The sequence below is a fragment of the Physeter macrocephalus genome, chromosome 19 (genome assembly GCF_002837175.3).
Source record: "Physeter macrocephalus isolate SW-GA chromosome 19, ASM283717v5, whole genome shotgun sequence".
NCBI classification, from domain to species: domain Eukaryota; kingdom Metazoa; phylum Chordata; class Mammalia; order Artiodactyla; family Physeteridae; genus Physeter; species Physeter macrocephalus.
In genome coordinates this window covers 1,935,807-1,955,763 of record NC_041232.1, presented here as the reverse complement: position 1 = coordinate 1,955,763, position 19,957 = coordinate 1,935,807, and the positions used below count along the sequence as shown (strand labels likewise).

At 62.0% G+C, this 19,957-nt stretch overlaps 3 protein-coding genes and 1 pseudogene across 5 annotated transcripts in view; 2 read left to right on the top strand and 2 right to left on the bottom strand.

Annotated features, from left to right (window-relative positions):
- Positions 1-866: 866 nt before the first annotated feature.
- Positions 867-16,526, top strand: LZTR1 (leucine zipper like post translational regulator 1). Its single transcript, XM_007130634.4, has 21 exons — positions 867-1,132; positions 1,555-1,617; positions 5,011-5,067; positions 6,412-6,491; positions 6,864-6,972; positions 7,540-7,623; positions 8,422-8,479; positions 8,990-9,129; positions 9,587-9,788; positions 10,183-10,338; positions 10,715-10,825; positions 11,096-11,188; positions 11,276-11,371; positions 11,443-11,608; positions 11,788-11,957; positions 12,055-12,211; positions 12,858-12,984; positions 13,071-13,220; positions 13,788-13,893; positions 13,974-14,054; positions 14,310-16,526. The coding sequence occupies exons 1-21, from the start codon at positions 933-935 to the stop codon at positions 14,424-14,426; spliced, it is 2,523 nt and encodes an 840-aa protein (XP_007130696.1). The 5' UTR covers positions 867-932; the 3' UTR covers positions 14,427-16,526.
- Positions 16,527-16,628: 102 nt separating this feature from the next.
- THAP7 (THAP domain containing 7) lies at positions 16,629-18,858 on the bottom strand. 2 transcript variants are annotated; one of them, XM_007130635.2, is made up of 5 exons: positions 18,822-18,858; positions 18,570-18,649; positions 18,112-18,267; positions 17,508-17,648; positions 16,629-17,309 (listed from the first exon to the last, which is right to left on the bottom strand). In XM_007130635.2, the coding sequence occupies exons 2-5, from the start codon at positions 18,647-18,649 to the stop codon at positions 16,745-16,747; spliced, it is 942 nt and encodes a 313-aa protein (XP_007130697.1). In that variant the 5' UTR covers positions 18,822-18,858; the 3' UTR covers positions 16,629-16,744. The 2 variants fall into 2 exon arrangements, with proteins under 2 accessions (XP_007130697.1, XP_007130698.1); XM_007130636.3 differs by lacking the exons at positions 18,570-18,649; positions 18,822-18,858 and adding an exon at positions 18,356-18,427.
- A 103-nt stretch (positions 18,859-18,961) lies between these two features.
- P2RX6 (purinergic receptor P2X 6) overlaps positions 18,962-19,957 on the top strand; it is a 31,923-nt gene continuing 30,927 nt past the window's right edge. The window contains exon 1 of one of the 2 annotated variants that reach the window (XM_055080265.1): positions 18,962-19,048. The gene's annotated coding sequence lies outside the window, so the exon portion shown is untranslated. The remainder of the gene's footprint in view (positions 19,049-19,957) is intronic. The other variant, XM_055080268.1, reaches the window with a different exon arrangement.
- The window catches only part of LOC102991306 (tubulin alpha chain-like), a 4,096-nt pseudogene continuing 3,206 nt past the window's right edge, over positions 19,068-19,957 (bottom strand).

Here is a 19,957-nt window from a genome sequence, read left to right as displayed (position 1 = left end):
TGTGACTTCCACTGTAATTGGGCAAACTCTCATGAGGGAGAAAGATGATGAGACAAGCACGACCACAGACCACAGAACGCTCAGTGTCACACCAAGGAAGTTTGGTCTGTGAGCGCCCAGAGGAGGGAGCAACCCCTTTGCTGCCCCGGGGGTTAGGGAAGGCCCCTCAGACCAATGTCTTGGATCTGAATTTTGAAGGAAGGGCACTCCAGTTAGAGGGGACAGCACATGCAAAGGTTTTGAGGCAGGAAGTGCTTCTTCAGAGGTCAGAGGCAGCTCGGGCTTGGCATTTTGGCGGCGTTGGCCCAATCAGTACTGAGGAGCAGGTCCCAAGACAGACCCACGCTTCTCATGGCAGCCTGGGCTTCCTGAATGCCCATTTCGCAGGTGAAGTAGCTGAGGCTCTGCTAGAGTAGGACTGAAAATCCAGAGCCTCTGCGCCACGCTGCCTCCCAGCCAAAAGGAACGCCGAGGGGAGACGCGGGGACCGGGCCGGGGACACAGCAGGAAGGGGATGGTGGGGAGGCCCGTGGAGGCCGCTGCGAGGCCGGAACCCTCCGTCCGGGACCCCGGGCGCGGCGGACGATCGAGGCCGAGCCACGCGCACAGGGCATGCCGGGAGCCGCGCCGGGGAAGTGCGGGCCGGGAGGGGCTGCGGCCGGGGGCCCGCGCGCGCTGGAGGGGGTACAGCGCGCCCGCACTTCGCGGGAAATGCTTCTCGAAAGACTAGGAGCTCGCTGCACAGTCGGGCCCTCGGAGTCACTAGGACTCCAAGGCTCGCCCAGAAGGGAGGGCGCCCCGGAGTGCGCCACCGTCCGGAAGTGCGGCGCCGTCGGTGCAGGGCTCGCCGGGAAATGTAGTCCCTCGGGGGCGGCCCGGGGCGGTGGCCGCACGTCCCGCGGACCCGGTGGCCCATCGGGCGTGGACCCGGCATGGCGGGGCCGGGTGGCTCGGGCGGCCCGATCGGGGCCGGGGCCCTGGCCGGTGGCGCGCGGTCCAAGGTGGCCCCGAGCGTGGACTTTGACCACAGCTGCTCAGACAGTGTCGAGTACCTGACGCTCAACTTCGGGCCCTTTGAGACAGTGCATCGTTGGCGGCGCCTCCCGCCTTGCGACGAGTTCGTGGGGGCCCGGTACGGCGGGGCATGGGGGTCCTGGGGAGGGGGTGTCTGAGGAGGTCCCAGGCGGGGCGCTGGGGCGAGGCCGGGCCGCTGTGTCCCGGAGCGGGACCGGGTAATGGCGGGGGCTTGTCCACGGCAGGGGAGGGGCTTCCGAGGGAGTCCCGGAGCGGGGTGGCCCCGGGTAGGGTACTAGAGTTAAGTTGTGTTTGTGGGTCTCGAGCTGGGGCCCCAGGTGCTCGGCAGGGGGGTGGGAGTGTCAGGGATCCCCACATGCAGAGTCCTTTGGGGGTACTGGTGGAATTCAGGAGTCTCCATCGATCTTGGCAGTTGAGAGGTGTTATCCGACTTCTGTGGCAGCCTCAGTGCCAAGTCTCATTCCTTGGGTGCCCCCAGGAGGGTCCTGGCCTGACCGCCACCCACCCCTCTCTTTCCAGGCGCAGCAAGCACACAGTGGTGGCCTATAAAGATGCCATCTATGTATTTGGTGGAGACAACGGGTGAGTCTGGATTGAGGAGGGAGAAGCACAGTGGTGGGGACTGGGTCTCTGCAGCTCCACTGCCATCTCTCCAGATATTAGCTGAGCACTCGGCCTCAGCTTCCAAATCAGTGAGGCTCCCTCAGCACTGCATCCAGTGGGTGGCACACTCAGGACACGGAAATGTCCCTTTTGTTCTGAGTGAGTGGACACAGCCTTGAAAGAAACATATCTGCCATGGCTGCCACCCCTGCCAGGCACTTCTCCTTCCGTGTGCCTCCCTCTGGGCCTCATCCACATGCTCACATGGCAGTTGAGAAGGTTTGGAGGATACAGATTTATTTCCTTCCCCCATTTTTCACTTTTGTAAGGGTTTTCCCACATTTCGCTGTACATTCCCAGCAAACAGCTTTTCCTGACAGCACATCTCCATCCCACGAACAGTTCGCAGTTAGGTTGTGGCTGGTTTCCTTTGGTGAAATAATGGCCAAGGTGAACCCTTGGTTTGTGCAGCCGCATCCTTCTCCTGGCGTGTTTTTCCCAGGAGCTGAACCACCCCAGAGGGAAAGAGCTGTCTTAGCGAGGGCGGGACCACATCAAGTGCTGGGTGCGGGCACAGCAGGCAGGCTTGTTCTGCACTAGGAGGGGGTCCGGTCTGGTCCGGTCTGGTCAGGGAAGCCTTCCTGGAGGGGCTGATGACCTGAAAGATGAGTAGGAGTGAGCCAGGCAAAAGAGGAAGAGTGTCCCGAGCAGAGGGGTCAGTGTGGGCAACCACCCAGTGGTGGGAGAGTGCAGAACTGTGCTGCCCGGCATCCACTGGGCTTCCGTCCCTCGTCCACTCCTTCATGTGCTCAGGAGAGGCTAGGGATGCCCACCAGGGCTCTGGAGGGTTGGGAGCTTGCTGGATGTGGGGCTGAAGTTGGGCTCCTGGACAGACAGGGCTCAGTTCAGGTTAAAGCTTTGTGGTTTGGGGCAGGTGTCTTAAAGCCACCAACTGCACCCTGGTCTCCTCTGTAGAAGGGGGTGGGCCTCTGCCCTGCTTTTGCAGGGTGCTCCTGAGGGTCCGTGAGCATAGGGCTGTGAGAGGCTGAGGACAGAGGTGTTCCCTGTGCTGAAGGTGTGGTGTTGGCACACAACTCATCCTGCCCTTGAGTCCTGTCCCTGCCTCTTAACCATAGGCTCTGGTCTGTAGCCCAGGCAGGGCTGGCCTTTGATTGGTGCTGCAGCCGTGGTCCTGCAGGAGTCCCTGGAGGAGCTGATCTGGAGCTGACAGAGTGGGCAAGCCCCCGCGGGGACCTTCAGGCTGGGTAGAAGGGTCTCTTGGGCATGGCCCCTGGCTTCCAGCCTGTCTTCCTCAGTCTCTCTCCCCTTGTGCAGCCAGCTAGAGTGTGTTCCTTCTTGAGTCATAACCCTGGGATGGTTCCCTCTGAGTAAAAATGCAAGCCCTCCTGGCAGTTTGTGAGGCCCTGCCCACGTCTGCACCCACGGCTCCCCTGCATTTGTTTGTGCTGCACTGGGTGACACCTCTGCCTTGCGGTGTTCTGATTGCACCAAGCATCCTCCTGGTCAGCCCCTCTTGCTGGCTGTTCCCTGCTTCCCACCCTTCCTGCCCCTCCTCTAAATCTCCTGTGAGTGAGGCATTCCCCCACCCATTGGACTAACCGGACCAGGCAGCAGCCCCCCCCTCCCCTTCTGCACCTCTTACTGGCTCCATTGGCCCCCAGGGCACACAGATGTTTCTTGTCTGTCTCCTCGGCCTGGGCTGGACCTGTATTCCAGCACCCAGACAATTCAATAAATGTTTGTCACTTGAAGGAATAAAATGAGGAGGAGGCATCTGCCCACAGATGTTTACTGCAGCCTTAATGAGAATCCCCTGAACCAGAAAAGGCCTGGTGTCCAGTGCAGGGCTGCAGGTGGGGACCTCCCCCTGGAGTGTTCTGTAGCAGGTGGAGTTTGAGTGACAACTGTGTAACTAGAAGCAGAAACATTTTCTCTACAATGTGACACTAAGAAACAGGGTAGGAATTTGTCTCATTCTAGTTGCAACTTTGTACAGACTGACTGGCTACAAAGGTGCTCATGTAGCTGGTGGGGGGGGGGGCGTACAAATGAGAATGGGGAGGGGCTACAGTCATGCCTCTGCTTCCCAGCCCCAGCCCTGTGGCTCCGTGGCCTCAGGCAGGCCCTTTGGTCTCCCAGGCTGTTTCCTGGAGCGGGAGGCTAAATGAGGTGGCTGTGGTGCTGGGCTCCTGTTGGGTGGACGCCCTTCTCCCTCTTACTGATAAGGGCTGGGTGGTAACGTGCGGGTCTTTTTTTTTTTTAATTTATTTATTTATTAATTTATTTTTGGCTGCATCGGGTCTTCGTTGCTGCGTGTGGATTTTCTCTAATTGTAGCTAGCGGGGCCTACTCTTCGTTATGGTGCACGGGCTTCTCATTGCGGTGGCTTCTCTTGTTGTGGAGCACAGACTCTAGGCACGCGGGCTTAGTAGTTGTGGTGCACGGGCTTAGTTGCTCCGCGGCATGTGGGATCTTCCTGGCCCAGGGCTCGAACCCGTGCCCCCTGCATTGGCAGGTGGATTCTTAACCACTGCGCCACCAGGGACGCCCCAACATACGGGTCTTGTTAGGTGGTGGGATGGCCAGTGGATTTGCTTTCTGCTTTATTGTATCTTTTTTTTTAAAATTTATTTATTTTTATTTTTGGCTGCGTTAGGTCTTGCTTGCCGCGCGCGGGCTTTTCTCTAGTTGCGGCGAGCGGAGGCTACTCTTTGTTGCAGTGTGCGGGCTTCTCATTGGGTGGCTTCTCTTGTTGCAGAGCACGGGCTTTAGGCGCACGGGCTTCAGTAGTTGTGGCAGTTGGGCTCAGTAGTTGTGGCTCGCCGGCTCTAGAGTGCAGGCTCAGTAGTTGTGGCACACGGGCTTAGTTGCTTCGTGGCATGTGGGATCTTCCCGGACCAGGGCTTGAACCCGTCTCCCCTGCATTGGCAGGCGGATTCTTACCCACTGTGCCACCAGGGAAGCCCTGCTTTATTGTATCTTTAATGTAGTTATTACATTAGCTTTGCAATAAAAAGGTGGCAGGAAGAGAGAGAAGGCAAGGGGCCTCCTCTGACATGTGAGCCAGCGTCTGCGTCGTATGGCGCAGCCTCGGAGAAGGGGTGCTGCAGCCCACGAGTGGGCGTGTGGGTGGGGATCCTGGAGCGGGGGGTGAGGCGTGAGGAGCCTGGGATCATGCTTGAGTCCTGACCCTGGCAGGCTGGTCCCGCACCATCTGGGGAGCTTCCTTTGGGGTCACCTCTCTGGTCCCCCTGGCATCAGCTGGTTGCCTGGCCCTGGCTGAGTCCCCCAAACAGCTGCCCCCACCCCCGGGCACAGTGTCCATCTCCCGGGTCCCTGGCTGTCTTTCAGGAAGACGATGCTCAACGACCTCCTTCGTTTCGACGTGAAGGACTGCTCCTGGTGCAGGTGGGTGTCCCCAGTTCCAGCCCTGCTTTTCTCCAGACACGGAGCACCACTGGGGCCTGACTGCCAGCCAGGTCCCGCTCGTGGAGAGCTAGAGAAGCTTCGAGGAGGAGATGACAGCGCCCAGGACTGCTCTTAGTGATCCCCTCTATTTCCTGGCTTTCTTTTCTGGTCTGTGGCTGAGATTGGTTTTTCTGGATCCTGTTATTTAAGGGGATCTATTTGATCCAGCTGTGGGTCCTTCGATTCTGCTTCAGGAGAGCTCTTCAGTCACCAGGCCTGTCTCCTGGCGCCGACAGGGGGACCATGGGCTGATGGGGCATTCCAGGGTGGTCTCTGCTGCTGCAGGGTGCCACCCAGGGGCTGACAGCAGCGGCTCCCCTGCCCTCCCTGCCCTGTGGGGCCCATCCTCTGCCAGGAGACCCCACACAGGCAGTGGGCAGCCTGTAGGTCCTGGCTTCCCTTCCCAGCTGTGTGGCCTTGGGCATGACACCTGCCATCTCTGAGCACTGCACATTTATGCCCATCTGCTCCAGTCCAGCCCCCGCTGGGAGCAGCTCACAGCTGAGGAGAGAAAAAGATCCCAGGATTAGGAGGTGCTGGGCTTCCTCCTGAGCTGTGCCAGCTCCTTGTGCAGGAGCCCCTCGGCACCAGGCTCTGCAGCAGCTCTGGGCGCTGCTCTCTGGGGTGGGGTCTCACTGCCACCCTTCGACAGAGGAGGATGTCCAGGCCCAGTACTCACAGTTGCTGAATGTGGCCCAATAGGTGGCATCACCCCTTGCCCAGACACCCGGGTGGTGCTGGATTGCTTTGGAAGTTTATGTGTTGTTTCTCTCACACTTGATTGTAAAATGTGTCCAAGAGTTACAGATTAATTTAAAAATCACTCTCAAGACTTTATAATTCTTTGTTAAAAATTGCTTAAGTATAAAACTCTGAAAAGGAGCAGCCCCAGGAAAGCAGTATAAACCGGTTTTTAATTCAATAAATAAGACGTGTGGACCACCCATGCTGCAGAATATGGTGCAGCTGTGGGGATGCAGGTGTGGATGCTTCCAGAGTAGCAAGGACATCTACCACATGATTCCATTTAAAACAATTACTCAGACGCATAAATATGCCTGGGAAAGGTGGTGGGGAGGCACGCTCAAGGTGTGGATGGTGGTTTCTGGCAAAGGAATTATACATATGTTTCAGCGCTGTTTTTTTGGTTTTTCTTTATTGGCAATTTTTTAAGGTTTCTATAACGAGACAGGTATTACCCTCAATATACAAAAGCAAAAAGAAGTTTGAGGGTGAGGGGGGCTGCCCCCTGCTGACACCCACTGCCCCTTCTTCCCCCACCAGGGCCTTCACCACTGGGACCCCTCCTGCTCCCCGCTACCACCACTCGGCCGTCGTCTATGGCAGCAGCATGTTCGTCTTTGGTGAGCGGCCCTCCTCCCATCAAGCCTCGACCATGTGCTGTGCTTGGCCAGCCTCTCTTTGTACTGTCCTCTGAGTTCCTGGGCTGGGTTGAGGCCCTCTCATGGGCCCCTTTCCCTGACCGTCCTGATCTCCTGGGGGTGGAACCGTCTGTCTCTGTGGCCAGGCTGGTGTCCCCCAACCAGGGGCAGGACACGGGGTTCTGTTCATCTGTCACCAGAGCCTCGAGCAGGGGCAGGCAGGCAGGAGGTGCCCCCCAGGGTCAGAGGGGCCCCAGAGTACATTTTAACTGAGGCCAGATCCTGCCCCCACCCCCTGGGTTTGATGACTGAGTTGCTGCCTTCGGATGTGACGGCTTCTCGCTCTCTTTACAGGGGGCTACACTGGGGACATTTATTCCAATTCCAACTTGAAGAATAAAAATGACCTCTTTGAGTATAAGTTTGCAACTGGCCAGTGGACGGAGTGGAAAATTGAAGGACGGTGAGAGACTTTGCTGAGACCTTTGGGGTTGTGCAGGCTGCCGCGCTGGGTCTCGGGGGGCAGCGGGCCTGGATCAGCTCTGTAGAATTACAGATGAAGAGCCCGAGACCTGGAAGAGAGGCCTGGGCCCATGGCAGCCAGATCTGGGCGTGGGCGTTAACTGCCAGTCACTCCTGTCTGCGCCTCCCCCGGCTCTTAGATACCCTCCTTCCAGAGGGTAGAAGGGACAAGTGTACTGCGGATGGCACTTCTTTGGCCCTGTTTTGCAAGTACCCCCTTGATATTGGGTGGGAGCTGGGAGGGGGCTCTGTGCCCTTGGACATGTGAATGTCCAAGGCCCTTGTCTGTGCCCTTGTCCAGCTGCCCCAGCCTCGTGAGTTCAGCCTCTGCCACTGTCCCTTATTCCCAGCGGCCCAGCTGGAGTCCCCAAAGCTCGGGTCAGCAGGTGTGGGCACGGCAGCCCCAGGGCCCGGCGGCACTCGCAGGCTGTGGCCCTGGCCCCATGGGGCCATGAAGCTCAGATCTGCACGGGGTGGCCTCCCTGCTCACCCCCTCCTCCTGCCCCAGGTTGCCAGTCGCTAGGTCAGCCCATGGCGCCACAGTGTACAGTGACAAGCTGTGGATCTTTGCCGGCTACGACGGCAACGCCAGGTAGGTGGCAGCCCGGAAGCGCACCGAGGCACAGAGCAGCCTTCCTGCACTGGGGAGGGGGGACACGAGCTGGGGGTTTCTCAGGAGGGTGGGTGTGTAGACAGGGCTGGGAGAACAGGAAGATGGGCAGGACGAGGGCCACTGAGTGGAGCCCCTGCCCAACCCTCACAGGGGACAGAAGTTCTGGCACCCCTGAAGCCCCCTGGGGCGACTGAGGGGGTGGCGAGCCCACCCATGTCTATGCAGCTGGCCGAGGATGTGCTGGCTCCACAGCCCCGGGGCCATAGCTGGGTGTCATCAGAGCCGGGGGTCGGATGGTGGCCCCTCGGATGGCTGGGGTGAGGATACTCGGGCCCATGGTGAGCAGTGACCTGAGTGAGCAGGAGGGTGGCAGCGGCAGGGCTCAGACCTGGCCCGCCTGCCCGTGGAGGGCAACAGAGGCGCCTGCCTGTGTCATGGGCCCTTTCCTCCTTGTAGAACATTGGCTTTGCTGTATTTTTCTGATTACAAAAACAGCACACGCTCATTCCCCAGGAATTCAGCGTTACAGAAGCCCCAAGTGCTGCAGGGTTAGTGGTGGCTTCTGTGAGGGCCTCTCCTGGCTGCAGGGGGCCCGGCCCAGCAGGGATTCAGTGCAGCCCCCCAGCCGAAGCCCCCACCCCGAAGCTGCTCCATAGTCCCCTGGTCAGAATCCCCCTTGGTGTGTTGTCCTCCTGGAGCCTTCCCTCCTGGCTGGGCCCAGGCCCACCCTGACCGCCAGCCCAGCTGTGGGGTCCCGACTCCTCTGTCCTAATGCAGGTTGAACGACATGTGGACCATCGGCCTCCAGGACCGGGAGCTAACGTGCTGGGAGGAGGTGAGGGGCGCGGGGCCAGGGAGGCCGCTTTGTTCCTGGCCTGGCCAGGCCCTCCTGACATCCGGCCCAGCCCTCTCACAGTCCCAGCGGTGGTTACACAGTGACTACGGGCTCCGAGCCTGGGAGGCCGCTTTGTTCCTGGCCTGGCCAGGCCCTCCTGACATCCGGCCCAGCCCTCTCACAGTCCCCGCGGTGGTTACCCAGTGACTACGCGCTCCGAGCCTGTGACTGGTGCAGTTTGGGGATGATCCACCCTTCTCTGAACACAGTGGGGGCGGCTGCTGTTGGGGTCCTGGGCAGTGTGTCTAACCACTGCCCTGTCTCACCTGTAGTGAGGACTTCAGCCCCAACTGTTCAAAACTGGGCCCATTCAAATGGGGGCTTTAAGCTGTTCCACAAAAATGGACCCATGACCCCTCACTCATGGAAGGTTCAGGAGTGAATGTAGCCCTAGCTCAGTGGGTTGGCCCTGGACCAGGAGAAGGGCTCATGGCTTCCCCAACCACACAGGTGGCCCAGAGCGGTGAGATCCCGCCCTCCTGCTGCAACTTCCCAGCGGCCGTGTGCCGGGACAGGATGTTTGTTTTCTCAGGCCAGAGCGGGGCCAAGATAACCAACAATCTCTTCCAGTTCGAGTTCAAGAACAAGACGTGAGTGCCCTGCTGGTGGGTCCCCCGTTAGCATGCCACACCGGTGCCCGGGGCTGCCTGTGTGGGTTCCACACACAGCCAGCACCTTGGGAGCGGGGCCGTGAGGGCCCTTACGCAGCCTGGGCCTGAGACCCCGCAGGCCCCTCGGGGGGTGGCTGCAGCCCAGCATCCCGGGGCCTAGGCGGCCTCCCTCCTTGTCTCAGTGTGAAGACAGCCAGCCACCCCTTCCAGCAGCTGCCTCGCCGGGCAGGTGCCACCCTCCTGCCCTGCCCCTGCTGCCTGCTCCATGCTGGGGGATGAGGGTGAGACAGGACCCCATGATGGGCTATGAGGAGCCAGGCAGGGCTGGTGCCAGGATGAAATGGGGTGGGGGGCTCAGAGCCCAGGTGGAGGCTGCAGGGGAGCACAAACCCCCACCCCATCGCTGGTTCACACGCAGCGTGAACACACATCACAGGTGGACACGCATCCCCACCGAGCACCTGCTCCGGGGCTCTCCGCCGCCCCCGCAGCGGCGCTATGGGCACACCATGGTGGCCTTTGACCGCCACCTTTACGTGTTTGGGGGCGCAGCTGACAACACACTCCCCAACGAGCTGCACTGCTACGACGTGGACTTCCAGACCTGGGAGGTCATTCAGCCCAGCTCGGACAGCGAGGTGAGTGCTGCTGGTCCACAGGTGGGCGGGGCCAGGGCCAGGGGCTCCAGACAGCCAGCAGGAGCAAGGGTGGGACACCCGGGGCCCTCAGCCCTGGACATTGCCCTGGCCCGACCCCGGCCTGGGCCCCTCTGGCCTGTTCTCCATCTTACCATCTATGGGCTAACACTTCATGGCCCAGCATTTGTGCTGTGCTGGGGATGTTCTCCCGGGATGCATGCCTTGACCTCAGCCAGGCTCCCATCTTGGCCGTGCTGGGAGCACCCTCATCCTGTCACTTTCCCCCGACGCTGTCCCCACAGCACCCATCCCCACCCCAGGCGGGGACAGCAGTGGTCTCTGGCCGCCTGCCCGGCCCTTGCTGAGGGGCCGTGCACCCGCCTGTCTCCCCCAGGTCAGCGGGGCCGAAATGCCCGAGCGAGCGTCCGCTTCCGAGGAGGCACCTGCCCTGGGCTCTGAGGAGCGGGGCGGCTGCAAGAAGTCCCGGGATGTGTTCGGCTTGGACTTTGGCAGCATCACCACCAGGCAGCCCACCCTGCCAGCCTCAGAGGTGAGGGCCGGCACCCTTGTGCCCACCCCTCACGCCCTGAAGCTGATCCTGTGATGAAGAGGCCAAGGCTCAGGGCTTACACAGCACATGAGGCGAGGCCAGGAGCCCATGCCCTGCTGGATGGGCCACATGGGTGCAGCACATGACACCCAGCGCCCTCTGCCACCTGGTGGGGCCACAGGGCCTGTCCTGTCTGCAGGCCCACACAGGCCCCACCTCCCCCCACCCCGCCCGCCATGGTTGTGCGGGGGGCGGGGGTCCTGCCCTGTGGCCCCTCCTTCCAGGCCACCGGTGCCCTCCTTGCTTAGAGCCTGGCCATGGCCAGGCCTCAGCCAGCCCTGCTGCTGGAGACCCCGCCCTGTCCCTTCCCCTCCAGCTGCCCAGCGGAAGGCTCTTCCACGCGGCCGCTGTGATCTCCGATGCCATGTACATCTTCGGGGGCACCGTGGACAACAATATCCGCAGCGGGGAGATGTACAGGTTCCAGGTGGGGCAGCCCGCGCTGCCGGTCTGAGGCGGAAACTGTGGAAACCAAGCCCCTGGGGCGCGGGGCTTTGTGGGGGCAGGGCTTGTCTGGCGCCAGAGCTGCGGCTGCACCTGGTGGGCCGGCACCCCCTCTGAGGGGTCGGGTGGCTGGGCCAGGGTACTCTGGAACCTGAGTGCGGGCGGGGCCGGGGGGGCGGCCAGGGGGCCCCCTGCAGAGCCCGTCGGGGGCTGGCTGGGTGGACCCGTCCAGCAGCGTGGTCTCTGCCTGCAGTTCTCCTGTTACCCCAAGTGCACGCTGCACGAGGACTACGGGCGGCTGTGGGAGAGCCGCCAGTTCTGCGATGTGGAGTTCGTGCTGGGCGAGGTGGGTTCCCCTCCTGTGCCCGCTGGTGGCCCCCGCCCCCAGGGTGAGGGTCCCCCGCCCTCCACCAAGGTGTCCCTCTTCCGGCAGAAGGAAGAGTGTGTGCAGGGCCACGTGGCCATCGTCACGGCACGCAGCCGCTGGCTCCGCAGGAAGATTGTGCAGGCGCGGGAGTGGCTGACCCAGGTGAGGGCCGCCCGTCGCCTGGGCAGAGGCTTCCGTGGGGTGTTCTTGAGCGTCCCTTCCTTTGCCCACAGAAGCTTGAGGAGGAGGCGGCCCCGGCACTCCGGGAGGGCCCCGCTGGGGCCGCGGGTGGGGCCCGGCCGCCCCTGCTGCGCGTGGCTATCCGCGAGGCCGAGGCACGGCCCTTCGAGGTGCTCATGCAGTTCCTCTACACAGACAAGATCAAGTACCCGCGGAAAGGTCGGCCTGCGCCGCGGGTGGGAGGGAACGGGATGGGGGGTGGGCAGCCCTGCATGGCAGGGGGCGGCTAGGGTCTCCTAGGCTTCACCCCGCCTGTGGCTGAGCCACCTCGTTGCGGAGGGAGCCCGGGTCCCCCCGCTCCAACGCCCCGCCGGAGGCTCAGGGGTTCTTGGGCGCAGGCCATGTGGAGGATGTGCTGCTCATCATGGACGTGTACAAGCTGGCACTGGGCTTCCAGCTGTGCCGCCTAGAGCAGTTGTGTCGTCAGTACATCGAGGCCTCTGTGGACCTTCAGAACGTGCTTGTCGTGTGCGAGAGCGCTGCCCGGCTGCAGCTGGGCCAGCTCAAGGTGCGGGGCGGGGTCCGTGGCAGTCTGTGTCCCCTCCCTGCCCGCTGTGACAGGCCCGGTGAGGCCTGACCCGGTGGCCTGTGGCCTGTCTGTCCAGGAACACTGCTTGAACTTCGTGGTGAAGGAGTCCCACTTCAACCAGGTGATCATGATGAAGGAGTTCGAGCGCCTCTCATCTCCTCTGATCGTGGAGATTGTGCGGCGGAAGCAGCAGCCGCCTCCCCGCGCCCCCTCGGACCAGCCCGTGGACATTGGTAGGGACCCACCTGGTCCCCGAGAGTAGTGGACAGGGCGCAGCCACCTTGGGCACAGGGTCCTACTGCAGGTGGCTCAGGCTCGGGCAAGGCAGAGACCTGCTCAGCCGGCTGGGTGCCAGGGCGGCATCTCCCAGGCCCATTCCTGGGGGAACACGGGCCCTGTTCAGCGAGTGCTGCCCTGACTGGGATGCCAGGCATGAGGGTCTGCAGCGAGCAACGAGCTGAGGGTCCCGTGATTAGTTGCCCAGCTTGTCTTCTAGGTAGGCCCACATCTGGGCCTGGTGAGGGGTGGGCACAGCCCTCAGATGCTCGGCGCCTCCCTGTCCCATCCCCACCCAGCCAGGAAGGGACCTCAGAGACTCCTTCACCACCTGGCCCTGGGGCCTGTGCTGCCTCGGCCATGGGCTTCAGGTGACACAGCCGAGGGGATGCCAGCACTGGGGCAGGAGAGGGCTCAGTGGGCCGAGTCCGGGAGAAGGTCAGACTCTGGGGGTACAGAGCCTCAAGGGCCAGAGTGAGGCCTCTGACCTGGGGGTTTCGTTCAGGGGGGCAACACGGGCAGATGCACAGGAGGCGGTGCCCTGGGGTCCCACATCCTGAGTCAGAAGCCGCCTTCCGGCTCAGGGCCCCTCTATACCCCCAGGCACGTCTCTGATCCAGGACATGAAGGCATACCTGGAGGGGGCGGGCGCGGAGTTCTGTGATATCACGCTGCTGCTGGATGGGCACCCGCGGCCAGCCCACAAGGCCATTCTGGCCGCCCGCTCCAGGTGGGTGGGGTGTGGCTCGTGGGCGGTTGGGTGGGTGGGCAGCTGGGCACTGGCCGACTTGCTGAGGGCCGGCCCACCATCTGCAGCTACTTCGAGGCCATGTTCCGGTCCTTCATGCCCGAGGACGGCCAGGTGAACATCTCCATTGGGGAGATGGTGCCCAGCAGGCAGGCTTTCGAGTCCATGCTGCGCTACATCTACTACGGTGAGGTCAACATGCCGCCCGAGGACTCGCTGCATCCTCACCTCTGGGGCTCCTGGGTCATTCCCAGGACAGCTTTGGGCCCTGCTGGCTTGGCCTGGCCAAGCGATTTCCTGAGGACTTCTTAGTGCCCAGTCTCTTCCGGGTTCTCTGGAACAGTCGGTTGGCTGGCTCAGAGAGGTTTGCAGTCAGGAGAGACGGGTGGGTTCAGAGGAAGGGGTCATGGCTCCATGTGGGTTGACTCCTGGCCAGGTCATGTCTGTGGGCGTCTGAACATGGGGGGCCAGGATGCTCTTCAGGGCTCTGTGAGGCCGTGGATGTTTCAGCAGATGGGCATGTGGGTTCTTTCCTGGGGAGAGGAACCTGTGGTTTTCTTTGGATCCTGAATGGAGCCTTGGACCCCTGAGTGGTTCAAAGCCCATGTAGAGGCTCTGCCTGGATGGGAGCCCGGCTGTTGTGGTGGGTGGGCCCCCCTCGACCTTAGCAAGAGGCAGCAGCCCTGGTTCAGGGCTTCTCCGTCCCTGGTGGCCCCCCAGGGGAAAGAGGGCAGCTGGGCGGGAGGAAGGCTCTCTTGGCCCACAGTTCCTTAACCAGCCCTCAGCTACCTGTTTGCGGCGCCCTACTACTACGGCTTTTACAACAACCGGCTGCAGGCATACTGCAAGCAGAACCTGGAGATGAACGTGACGGTGCAGAACGTGCTGCAGGTAGCTGCCCTGGCCCTGGGCCTCTGTGCCTGCGCGGTGCGCGGGGCAGGGGCAGCGCCTCAGGGAACCTGCCGTTCCAGATTCTGGAGGCAGCAGACAAGACGCAGGCACTGGACATGAAGCGGCACTGCCTCCACATCATCGTGCACCAGTTCACCAAGGTCAGGGCCCTCCCATCCAGCGTGCTGCCTGCCCCGTCTGCAGGACATACTCCCCTTGGCGGTGGCCTGGGCCAGGTGGGAGGGGCCCTGGCCGCCTTGTGCAGCAGTGGGTTCTGGGGATAACCGGGCAGTGCTGTCCACCCACTGGCTGATCCTCACCCCGTACTCGTTGGTCAAGCCCCCAGAAGACTCCTCGGCCACCTGGCCCTGGCGAGAACACGGCTCCATCCTTCTGGCGTTTGGTTGCCTCCGCAGGTCTCCAAGCTGCCCACGCTGCGCTCGCTGAGCCAGCAGCTACTGCTGGACATCATCGACTCCCTGGCCTCCCACATCTCAGACAAGCAGTGTGCAGAGCTGGGTGCCGACATATGAGGGCCCACGTGGTGCCGCCCCGCCCTGCCTCGCCCACTGCAAAGACTCTGCTGGCCATGCTCGGGCCTGTGGCCAAGGGGTCGTGTGCCCAGGGCCTCTGAAGGGAGCTGAGTGGGCGATTCCAAATGCCCCATCTCACTGCTGAGGACACAGGTCCCACAGGAAGTGGACGGTGAAGCGGGATCCTGGCTGGCACCCTCTCCTTGGGTGGAGGTGTGGGTGGGAAGCCAGGGCTCAGTGGTGAGGACGCTGCAGGAGGAGGCAGGGGTCCTGGCCAGGGCCCAGTGAGGGAAATGAGCCCACCAGGGAGCTGGCTTTGGGCCCCCTACACAGCAGGGACCCAGCATGGCTTGTGCATCCAGCCACTGGGTCATGTTGCCAAGACCCCTCAATGTGGGGACCGCACAGCACCCCCAGACCCTCATCAAGGTTGGTGTAAGGGTTTCCTCCTGCCACCCAGAACTTGGGTAGATTGAGTCCAACTCCAGGTGAATTTTGAGGTGTGAAGGGCCCTAAGGTCAGCTCCCAGCCTGCAGGGTCAGCCACTGCGGACTGGGCCAGGCATCCAGAGGGGCTGTGGGATCCCACCCACCTGTGTGTGCATGGGGGCCCTGGGCTGCACCAGAGAGTAGTCAGAGATGCCCCAGGCCCGCATCTGTCCCTAATTATTTATTGTCATAGGCTTGCCTCCATTAAAGCCACAGCAGTCCTACCTGCACCCACACCTCACTGTGCAGTCCCCACTGGTGGCTCCAGCCCTCCGTCCTCCTGGAGCTGAAGCTGGGCCATGTGGCCCGATGGCTCAGGATAAGCCAGTCTTGCCTGGTTCTGTTCATGCCAGCAGCTCTCCACCCCCACCCAGGGTGCCCCAGTCACGTAGTGGGAGGAATGCAGGCCAGCCTCTGGCCTCTCCCAACCTGAGGGGAGCCCTGGGGGCCCGGAGCTGGCTCTCCTGGCTCCTGGACTTCCCTGTAGGCTCCTGCCTGGGCTGGGAAACTGAGGACAGGCCACTGAGTCCTTCCCTGTCCCAACAGAAGGTGCCGACTCCACCCCAGTGGGGAAGGCACCATTCTGCCTCTCTTCTGGGAACAAGAACCCTTCTGCCCTGGCTGCCAGGAAGCCACTTTGGGGGAAACACAGTCTCTCTCTTCTGAGCCTTAGAGCTCGTTTCCTGCCTCTGGTTGTGCCCCACGTAGACGCAGCATCTGCCACTCCTCAGGCCTTGCTGAGAAGCCCCAGGTGGACATTCTTAGGCAAGGGGTGCTCACCTGTAGGCCCAGCAAGCTAGGAAATGGCCTGTGCAAGGTGCACCTCGGCCGGCCTGCAGGCTTGGGAACAACCTGTGACCCTGCTCCGTGTCCACCTCCTGTAATGGCCATTTGACTCTCCTGTGCGTAACGTGAATAAATGAAGTTTCACTCCAAGGACCCCAAAAAGCAAACCACACAACACAGTGTGGCCTTTTCCAGGACTAGAAAGAATTCAGCGGTGCTCTTGGGGCCGCTGTGGCTGAGGCCCAGCAGGGAGGTCACGTGTGTGGTTAAGTGCCTCACACACGGAGCTGCTGATCACAGGTGCAGGGAGGCCTACCATGTTCCAGGTGAACTGAAGGAAAATGAGGACACAGGCGACGCCAGGACTGCTGCCCACGTGCCTGGCCCTCTGCTCCCCACACGCCTCATCCCAGACCTCTGGGGATCAGAATGGTCACTGTGGGGCCCTCACTACTTGCCAAGCATAGCAACCCCAGGTCAGTAATCGCCTTTCTTGTCCGTTTTTCAGATGGGGCAGGCCTGGTGGTGAGTGGGGGGGCTGACCAGCAGCTGGAGCTCATGGCAGGTCTGACTGCTGGGCAGACTGGCTCTGGGGATGGAAGCCTGTTGTTTCCCTGAAAAAGAACTAAGCCTGGCCTGGGTTTCATGGGTGTCTTCAGAGACCAGCTGGCTAAGTCAAGGCCGTTTCAGGTACCAAGGAAAGGGTGCCCAGTATTGCTCCCGAACTTCTACTCATACGACCCCTCAGAGAGCCCTGTACAGTACAGGGACACAGAGCTGTACAGTGACGGCTTTCTGCTCTCCACAGCCAAGGGCTTGGACTCCAGGGCCTGAGCCCTCCGGGCGCTACAGCTAATCTGGGGAAACGGGCCTGGTACCCAGGGAAAGGGCCCCAGCCCCCAGCTGAGCCAGAGAGCAGGGCTTCTTTCTAGAATCCACTTTATTATGGCATCTGGCAGGGCTGGTGGACACAGCTCAGATCAGATCCTCTCAAAGTGGATACTGAGGGAGAAAGAGGCTGAAGCCCTGCCAGGTGGCCCTCACTCAGGCCATGCTGCTACTCAGCTGCATGGCAAAGTCCTGCACGTGCTCCTTCAGAGTCTGGCGGGCATCGGCCTGTGCCCGCTTTTCCCGTGCCCGCTCCTGCTGCAGCTTGGTCAGCCGCAGCCGCAGCCGCTGCTCCCGCCGCTTGCAGGCCTGCAGCTGGCGCTGGGCCTTGTCCAGGGCATCGAGTGCAGCCTCAGCTCGCCGCTTCCAGAGAAGGGCGCTGCCCACCTGGTAGCTGTGCTCATTCTGGATGTAGGCTCCGGCGGGTGGTGGGAGGCGCAGCATGTAGGCCGAGGGTGAGACAGGCCTCGGCTCCAACGGAGATGGCTGTCGCTCTGGCTCCCGCTCAGGTGAAGGCTGGGTGCTGCAGCCTGCTTCATCTGCCTGGGCACCCAGGGGCCCCAGGAGGTCTGAGAAGGGGCTGCTGAGGCCAGGCTCCAGCCTCCCAGTGGGGGAGGCAGGCAAGGCGGCAGGTGCTGAGGCCTCTTCCACAGGAAAGCAGGTGATGTCAGCAGGTGGAGGTGGGCAAAATGGAGTTGTGGGCCCTCGGCCCTCAGAGCAGCTGGGGGAAGAGAGAGAGACTGACAGGCCAGGCTCAGGGTTCGCTGACCCCACTTCACCAGCTCATCTAACCCCCATCCCTGAACCCAATCCACGGGCTCAGAACCCTGTCCAGCAAGGCTGCTGTCAGGCACCCTAAAGCCCAGTCCCTCAGACCTGGGGTGCAGTGGGGCACCTCCCCCTCCGTTGCAGCACGTACCGCTTCCTGCATCGCCGGAGCCGGCTAACGTCAGGGGGGGCAGGGGGGTAACTGTGCCCCTTGGTCTTGGTTGTTCGACGCAACTTGGAAAAAGACTCAAATATCGTCGGAACTGCTCCCTCCTTCAGCCTGTGATACCCACTGCGAGGGGGAAAGCGGTCTGGATGAGGTGGAACAAAGCCCTGCCGCCCCAGCCAACCCGCAGGGCGTGGAGCCAGCAGGCCCTCCGGGGGTTACCTCTGTGGGAGGTGGGAGGCACCCTGCCAACAATGAGTCTGGGGAATGCCAAGTTAAGGCCCCCACCAATCTCTTCCCTGGAAGACTCCTCAGAGTTAAAGAGTGTGGAAAGGCTCCACCAGAACCGGGTGGCCTAGCCAAAAGAACTGATTCCGTTTGTGCACTTGTAGGGAGGGCTAGGGTTGCAGGGAGCGCGCTCTGGCACAGTGATCCCTAGGGGGTGGGTCTCACTGCCCAGGTCTGTCGGGAGAGGAAGCTGAGGTTCCCAGCTGGAGAAACCAGGGCTGCTGCTCCGGGGACCTCCCCACCGGCCGGCCGCCACCCCACTGCTCACGCCCTGCCCACTACCAGCTGCCAGGAGGCTCACCTGATTCCCACCAGTTCAAAGCAGTTCTCCTCGAAATGCTTGGAGCAGAAGTAGATGTACTCGGACGCCGGGTCCCACAGGCCCTGGCCGCTGGGGTCGAGCCGCTGGCAGTTGGCCAGCCACAAGCCCCGCCTTGGATTGTCCTTCTTGGGGAGCCTGCGGGGCCACAAGCCCGTGAGCCCGACGGGAAAGGCCGGCCCCGCTCATGCCGCCCCCAGACCTCGCACTGATACTGCCTGCGCACAGACAAGGAAGCTGAGGCCTCCAGAGGAAAAGAGACTCGCTGAACATCATCACGTAGATGAGTCTCGAAGCAGTTAGCCCGGGTAGGCTGACCGCCCCTCCTCCCCCACCCAGCTTCCCATTCAAGCCCCGCCCCGACCACGGAGGCGCGTGCGCAGTGGCTCCGCGAGGCGGCAAGGCGGGCGCATGCGTAGGGGGCGCGCACGCGCGCTGACCTGTGGAAAGAGATGCCGCGGTTGCGCGTCTCGCGCGTGTCCCGTGTGCAGCAGCCGGCGGCGGAGCAGTGACGCGGCATCTGGGGAAGAGGCGGGAGCTCGGTCGCGGGCGGCCGTTGGGGCCCGGAGGGGCTTCGCGCCCCAGGCTGCCACCCCGCTGCAAGCAGCCCCGGCGTGGCGGGTCTTCCCCGGCCCGATCTCGCCCGAACCCCGTCCCAGCCTGTTCTCCCGACTCCTGCTTGCGGCACTCACGGTCTCGCCATTGCTGCGCCGCCGAAGTATCGCGAGGTTTGGCTCGCGGCGGAAGTCAGTACCATAGAAACGCGGAAGCGTGCGGCGTTCGCCGAGGGGCGGGTCCCGGAAACTGCAGAGCGAGACCGGGGAGTGGCCGCGGGGATTCCTCACACCGCCCGGGTCGAGAAACGCCTACGACGGCAACGAACCCGGCGGAGCCGGCGCGCACGCTTCCTGCGGGAGAGGTACCTCTTCTGGGCCGGGCGGGACGTTCCGGTGCAGCTCCTCCAGGGGTGGGGCGCGGGAGAAGTTTCGTGCGGGGCGGGGCAAACGCGGCGGGCCCGCGACTCCGACGACCAGAACCGGCCCACTTCCGGCCCCCGAGGAGCGCCTTGGCCGGCGCGAAGGACTCCAGGTTTAGGCGGAGAGCGCTTATCGGTTCCCTGCCCCTCACTTTGAAGGCTTTTTTGGGGGGTAACGCGGCAGCTGACTGCTCTGTGTAGCTAGACAGACGTACGGACCTGTTGCATCTTTTCTGTCCGGGAGGAACATAGTTTCCCTAGAAATTCACTTGGAAAAGGAAGGTATCTGGCGTGGGAATTTGGTCGAAGTGCAGCATAGGGCCGACTATGCTCAATACAGAGACGTTAATAGGTAAACACATCTGTAACGTGACCGTCGGAGGACAGGGGGCCTAATAGCCGCGCCCTCGCATTCAGTACTCTTCCCCCTTCCTCGGCCTCTGCTTCCACCGAGTCCACGCCCACCTCTTCGTAATCTTTCTCCAGCGCTGCCAGGTCCTCCCGGGCCTCCGAGAACTCGCCCTCCTCCATGCCCTCCCCCACGTACCAGTGCACAAAGGCGCGCTTGGCTTACATGAGGTTGAACTTGTGGTCTAAGCGGGCCCAGGCCTCGGGCGATGGCCGTGGTGTTGCTCAGCATGCACACGGCCCGCTGCACCTTGGCCAGGTCTCCCCCCGGGACCACTGTGGGGGGCTGGTAGTTGATGCTCAGCTGCCAGAGAAGGGGAACATGGTGAACTTTATTATTTATTTATTTTTCATGGTGAAGTTTATACTGTGGCCTCAGAAATTGTAGGTTGTTTTTCTTTTTTTTTTTTTTTTTTTTTTTTGCGGTACGCGGGCCTCTCACTG